Source organism: Tachysurus vachellii, chromosome 14 (genome assembly GCF_030014155.1).
Source record: "Tachysurus vachellii isolate PV-2020 chromosome 14, HZAU_Pvac_v1, whole genome shotgun sequence".
Lineage (NCBI taxonomy): Eukaryota > Metazoa > Chordata > Actinopteri > Siluriformes > Bagridae > Tachysurus > Tachysurus vachellii.
Genome location: NC_083473.1, coordinates 21,608,020 through 21,614,817, shown reverse-complemented (window position 1 = coordinate 21,614,817; position 6,798 = coordinate 21,608,020). Strand labels below are relative to the sequence as shown.

General features: G+C 40.7%; 2 protein-coding genes across 2 annotated transcripts in view; one reads left to right on the top strand and one right to left on the bottom strand.

Moving 5' to 3' along the window:
• Window positions 1-1,489, top strand: part of mrps35 (mitochondrial ribosomal protein S35) — a 12,642-nt gene extending 11,153 nt beyond the window's left edge. The window contains exon 8 of the mRNA XM_060887232.1: window positions 971-1,489. Within this exon, the coding sequence (XP_060743215.1) occupies window positions 971-1,246 (276 nt within the window). The 3' untranslated portion in view covers window positions 1,247-1,489. The remainder of the gene's footprint in view (window positions 1-970) is intronic.
• An 891-nt stretch (window positions 1,490-2,380) lies between these two features.
• Window positions 2,381-6,566, bottom strand: LOC132856645 (MANSC domain-containing protein 4-like). The gene is made up of 4 exons (XM_060886274.1): window positions 6,319-6,566; window positions 5,264-5,398; window positions 3,814-4,143; window positions 2,381-2,736 (listed from the first exon to the last, which is right to left on the bottom strand). Exons 1-4 carry the CDS (start codon window positions 6,536-6,538, stop codon window positions 2,381-2,383), a joined length of 1,041 nt encoding a protein of 346 aa, XP_060742257.1. The 5' UTR covers window positions 6,539-6,566.
• Window positions 6,567-6,798: the final 232 nt, after the last annotated feature.

Here is a 6,798-nt window from a genome sequence, read left to right as displayed (position 1 = left end):
GGACTATGTGTATCGTAACATGCACCTTCGCTTTGCTCCAAGGACACAGCCTTACCGGAGAAAGGCCATGGTTGAGTATTGTTAGCCTTCCTGGCTGGGAAGTGTAACCATGTCCACTGGCCTTTGCGGCTACAATGGTTGCCATAGCGGTGCCAGCGAATGGCTCGACACAGCTAGTGACGTTGAGTTGCTAGGGGCAGGCGGGGGGAAGGAGCTAACAATGGTAGTGATTGTTAGTGACCATACGGGTGATTTCTATCTCTGAGGCCTGATTTACTTCGCTATTAGTTTAAACAACTTGATCTAAAGCTAGAAGTTTTCAAAGCTGCATATTCTGTTAAAAAGAGCAGACCGAAACATTTCTACTACTACGACAACATTTTGGATTTGGTACAAAATGTAGATTTACTTATTTGATCTACAGAGAAAGACAATTGTATATGTAGCTCACATGTATTACATCATGGAGACATCACTACAGTATGTAGCTGTCCTGGGCCTTTTAATAGCAAGAGAATGCATGCAGCATAATTAAGTAAACCTTTATTCTCTGCTGCGAAAGGGTAATCACATCATCAGGCCTTCGACTAATTGCTCTGCCTCTTTAATTCAGGACCTAATTCAATCCGAGAGGGTCAACACATTAGGAATATCTTAATAAAATCGAATTATTTTGAAGCGTTGCCTAAAGCACAAAGGATAAGTCGGCGAGAGAGCTTTTTTTTTTTTTCTTCTTCTGTTAGCAGGAATGTTGGAGACTTTCATAGGTTGAAGGCTTTAATAGATGAGCTGAGATCTTCACACACGACTTTACATTTACATTATTAGCCGGAAATGCAGTACTAGGCTAGGGAGATCTACCTAAGCAGGTGATTTTAAATCTGGGATTATTACTACTCCTTGACGTGCCTCCGGTGTTATCCTGGTTTTACCGTTCAAACACTGTCCCTTTTCCACTTCTCCGTTTCAGAAAACAGAGGCGTGGGAGAAAGATAAGACACGAGCTGACATGGAGGAGTACGTTTGGGACGACAGCCCCTCTCAGAAGAACATTCTGGAAACTCTGTTGCGTATGCGTCAAGCTCAAGAGAACCTGGAGGAAGAGGGAGGAGTGCGGGAGGAGCTGCTGGGACGGCCAGAGGTGCAGGAGTACAAAAACTCAGTGACCAAGCTCAAGAACGAGGGAGAGACAGAGAACAACATGCAGCAGTACAAGGAGGCAGTGAAGAAACTACTAAACATCTAAATAAATAAATAAATAAATATCTGAAAGAAGATGGCATTTGTTTCCATGAAGCTAAAAGATCCAAGAACAGTTTTCAGCTGTTTGCCATAATGCAGTTTTGTTGATCTATTGGATCTGATCATAAATGATCACTTTAAGATGTTTGATTCATTTAGTTTATCTACAAAATACATTCACTCTGTATTCTGTCATTCCTGTCTGTTGTCTATTCTCTTTTACAGCAAATAAAATCTTTGCACCCAACACTTGCTTATGTTGTGACACATTAATGAAGTGTATGATTTAATTTTTTTTTTTTACAATTTTTTTTTTTTTTTTCCCACACAACTAGGAAAACGTTCCAGCTTCTGATGCATGAATATGACTCAGTCTACTCTAACAGCACAACACGATCGGTAAGAGTAAACGATCTCTTCCTACCCCGTTCAAAGAATTCTTTCAACAAAGTTTGGTAAATAAACCCAGTTGCACCATTTAGTTTCTGTTCTGATCTGTGGGTTGTGGGAAAAGTGTAACACGATTCCTGCGAAAAAAAAGTTCCGGCTCTTTCCGTTTGAGCAAAAACTAGAGCAAGCCCAGGTCGCTGTAACACACTTAACAGCTTCTAGCACTTAAAGCCCAACTACTTTTACAGAACAAAACTTAGCTTGTTGGCGGTCTTGCTTGGAAGCACCCATCAAACTACTTAATGTGAACATCAAGATTTCTTTGCTGGTTTTGGTTTCTCAACAGAGTTTGGTATTTAAACTGAAAACATCCATATTTTATTATTATTTACGGCAATAGTTATTGAACTGAGTTGTGTTTATTAGATTATCAGAACTGCGAGTGGTATTACATTCATGACGTTTCAGATAAACTCATAATACTCATAATGGTTAAGGTTAAGAGTTAATGGTGACTGATAATCACTCATACAATACCTGGAAATGTTAAAGCTTTCAATTCATTTTGGTCTTTATATAACAATGTTTTTTTTTACGTTATACATTCAACATTATATCGATTTTATTTGGGGCAGAAAAAAAATTTACACACTCATGAACTTCATGGATAGTTCCTTTATGATGCAAGTTAGAGTAACTGATCATGTGGCAAGTTTGAAATCTCACAAAAGTGTCAGAAGGACCTGAATTACGAGCTCTCCCTCACAAAGACGTATTTGATGAGGCGCATGGAGCACTTCTTGCCTTTTAGCTTTGTCTGGTATCTCCCTTTCCTCCTCCTCCTTCCTCTCCAGCTCGCCACCATCAGCACTGAACAACAACAACCAAAAGCTAAGGCTGCGCAGGTTGCCAAGGCTACCAGGACAGAGTTGGCTGCCAGATGCCAAACTTGTGACATTTCTCCATCACTTACAGGCTGTGGACTGTTACCTGTCGTGACGTTACGGCTAATGTAACCTTTTGTGTCGTTGGGGTATGGTTGGCTGTCCTCTAAGATGGTAGGGATTGTTGGTGATGTGTGTAGGCCAGAGTTGGTTTCTGAAGCTGCCACAGATGAGTGAAGTCTATTTAACGTTGTTGGACTGATATTAGTCACGGAAACATCAGTGGTAGCCAAATTGATGTTGGAATACTTTTGAGAAACCTCATCTGTTGTTGAGGATGGAGTAATCTTTTTTACTTTTAGAGGAGATGCTGTTGATTGGAAGGTTTGGGCCTGATTATAGAACCATGAGGTGGTTGTTAAGCTATTCGTCATCAGTCGTGGTCCTGTAGTTGTAGTTACATAACCTGTTGTGGTTTTGACTGGAATAAATGCTGGAGTTGAGGCAATGGATGCACTTGCAGAGCTTAGCTGGGCTGGGGGAAGTATAGTTTGGGTTGTAGTCTTTCCTGTATCAGTTGGATTACTTGATAGAGAGACAGGCAGGGTTATAGTCTCTTTTGGTCTACTTTGCAGAGTACTCAGCAGAGGGACAGTCAAGGTTGGGGACTTTTCTGTCCTACTTTGCAGAATACTTGAGAGAGAGACAGGCAGGGTTGAAATCTTTCCTGTAATACTTTGTGGAGCACTTGAGAAAGGGAAAATCGTGGTTGGGGTCTTTTCTTTACTACTTTGCAGAGTACTAGAAAGAGGAACAGTCAAGGTTGGAGTCATTCCTATACTACTTGGTGGGGTAGTTTTGAGTGATACAGGCATTCTTGTAGACTCTCCTGTACTACTTTCCGGAGTACTTGTCAAGGGAACAGAGACGGTTGTAGTCTCTCCTGTACCTGAGAAAGGGGCAAGCGAGGTTGTTGTGGTACGACCACTACTGAAGGCTGTACTAATGGCTAAATATGGCATTGTTTTTAACTCTGTGGATACAATTTGGCTGATGGTATATGCACTTGTGGTTCCAAGGAGACCTACTCGAGAAGAGGATGATGAGCTTGATGTAAGCTGACTGGATAGTTGTGAAAGTGTTATAGTGGTACTGGAAGTATGTGTGGGTTGGGGAATTGAGCTTGTTTGCCTGGTGGTAAATCTGACAGAGGTTTGCATTGATCTAATAGGAGCTGGGGACGTATTTGTAGTAGACATGATAGTAGGGTCTGTTGAAGGATTGGTAATAATAATACGAGAAGAAATGAGATGAGATGATTGCTTCAGGGCTGTAGACGGCTGTGTCGCTGAAGCCGGAAATGTGTCTTGCTTATCTTGAGTGGAATAAACAGAAAGAGGTGGAGAAGCAGAGATGGGAAAGCTGGATGCTGGTGTGCTGGTAGATGTAATAGGTGTAGAGGCAAGAATAGTAGGATGTGCTGAGCTGCTGGGCTCCATGTGAGGCCGGTTGAACTGACGTCTGTCTGTGCCAGATGAATCAGAGATGTTTAGTGAGGCCAGGTAAGGGTGCACCTGGGCATTAGAGGGGAAGGGTTTCCCAAATATCAACAGGTCAGGATCCATTCCTGCAATACACAAACATAAACGTTTCAATCAGTCATACTGGAACTATATTACGTATCTGTTTCAAACAGTTAATAAGGAAACTCCCTTATGAGACCATACATATATACAGTAGATTTTCTGCAATTATTCAACAAGCCAGCAGCAGCACAAGGCACAATATCATCAATATCATGCAAATACAGGTAAAGAGGTTTAAAAAATCATATGTGATCCCAGTTACTTTTCTGCTTCTGTCACCCAAGAAGAGGAATCGGCTTGTACAGTGGACACAAGGTTAGGCTCAAATACATTTTTTACATTTTTCAGTTGTCCAGTTTCGATGAGCCTTTCGATACTGACCATAGCCTGAGATTCCTGTTCTTGACTGACTGGATTAGAACCCGATGAGATCTTCTGCTGTTGTAGCCCATATACCTCAGGGTTTGACAGTTTTTCTGTTTTATGATGCTTTTCTGTTTACTTTGGCTGTAAATGGTAGCAAGTTGAATTACTTTAGCCTCTCTGTTAGTTGTAAACTGTCTAGCCATCTTCTCTGCCCCATCTTATCAGGGATGTGGTGGCTCAGTGGTTAAGGTGTTGGACTACTGCTTGGACTTGGCCACTGCCAAATGTAAATCTCATCACCATGGCATTTCTGCCCACAGATCTGTTGCTCAATGGATTTTGTTTTGTTTTACACCATTCTTTGCAAACTCCTTAGACCATTGTATGTGGAATTTCCGGAGATAAGCAAGACCATCTAGCACCAAAACCATGACAGGATCAAGTCACTGGGATCAAATTTTTCCATAATTTTAAAGTGTGATGTAACCATTGACAAAACCTGACCATCACACCCAATTTTTTTTTACTTTCACAAACTTACAAGAAATTTAGAGCCACAAAATTGTAGAGGAAGTTTTTGTATAGAATCATAATTTCTCTTTTTCTCTCTGGAATTAAGAGACCCAAACCTGCTCCAGCATGACAATGCCAACATTCTCCATGCTTCAAAATCTAGTGGGGAAGGAATTATGATAAACTACACTGGAATGGGATGTATAATAGCATGTGTGGGTGTGCTGGTCACAAGCTTGTTGTCATATAGTGTAGACAATAATGAAATACTTGACCATTCACCTTTGGTAACATTGTAGACGATGACATTGGCCCTTTGATGGAGTATGCAGCTTTCCACTGTTGGGCAGTGGAGGTGAAAGCAATTGACACTGTCCTGAGTGGTGTAGTAATGAAACACCGCCACATTACAGGAGGCTGCGAGATGGGACAGAATGGGTCAACTTATATCATAAACACAAGCAGGTTTTAATTACAATTCATCTAAGTGACACACACACACCAAATCTAGAGCAAAGATCATACAGCAATTTGCATTCTAAGCAAATACATATATATATATATATTATTATCTGCACTGTTTGCACACTTCATGAGCCTGCAGTTAAGATATTCCTGCAAGGATTATACACCATATATTTCTTTTAACTTTTCAAATACCTTATTTTTTACATTTAAATTTCTAAAAGTAGGTCCTTTTTATTTTATGGTAATTAAAAATAAGAAATAAAATAAATAAATAAATGAAATATTCAAAATTCTGTTATTAAAAGCAAAATAGTACAGAAGTGCTAAAAGAATTTAGGGAGTTTTATGTTTATTATGTATTTTAGACTCTGCTATACTAAAGAGGAGATGCCAACTCCATGTGGTCTTTGAGGACAACAACCTCACCATCACTACAACATTTATCAGACTGTATATTTATAATCACACCCTCCGGTGTCACCCATATGAGGACGAGGTTCCCCTTTGACTCTGGTTCTTCTCAAGGTTTCTTCCTTTACCATCTAAGGGACTTTTTCCTCCCCACAGTCACCTGAGTCACCTCAGACTTGATCATTAGGGATAAATACATCCACATTTAAATATATCTAATATTAATCTTGAATTTTTGTATCATATTTATCTTTATATTATTCTTTATAATGATCTTTCTATGTTCTATGTTTATGTTCTGTAAAGCCGCTTAGAGACAATGTCAATTGTAAAAAAAAAAAAAGAAAAAGTCTGTAGAAATAAATTTGAATTGAATTGAATATTTTAATGTCATTAAAACATTTCACACCCAATTATACAGCTGATACACGGGGGGATATGTGAAGGCTGGGACTCACAGTTGGAGGTGAGACAGCAGGCTCGGCTGCAGTTCTGTGCGCTGTCTCCACGGTAAAGCTGCAGCAGCTGCGCGCCTCTGCGCTGTGACTCCTCCGGGTCCACGTGCAGTCCGGGGAAGCGCCGGATCCAGCAGTCCCTGTAGTATGATGTCGAGGAGCACTCGGACTCTGTGTAACTGACCAGACTCAAGATGGACAGGAACCTCCACGTGACGATCATCGCGCAATTTCAGTCACGTCAACGTGAACATCTCTGGAGCTCCTGGACTTCAGAGCGCAATGGACTGAAAGTGAGCGCGCGCGCCTGTGTGTGTGTGTGTTGGTGCTACTGAACGCACGAGGAAGAAAGAACTACTGCACACGCCCCTTTTACACTGTCAATTAGAAGTTGTTTTCTTGAAAAAGACAGTTTGATGAAGAAATACTGAATTTATTTTATGCACAGTTAGCTAAAACACACACACACACACACACACACAC

Excerpts from the sequence above, each read along its gene's own strand:
- LOC132856645 (XM_060886274.1), bottom strand. The coding sequence starts at position 6,538 with ATGATCGTCACGTGGAGGTTCCTGTCCATCTTGAGTCTGGTCAGTTAC. Across the intron at positions 5,399-6,318 it reads CTGCTGTCTCACCTCCAACT|CCTCCTGTAATGTGGCGGTG; the intron begins GTGAGTCCCAGC and ends CCCATCTCGCAG. Across the intron at positions 4,144-5,263 it reads CGTCTACAATGTTACCAAAG|GAATGGATCCTGACCTGTTG; the intron begins GTGAATGGTCAA and ends TGTGTATTGCAG.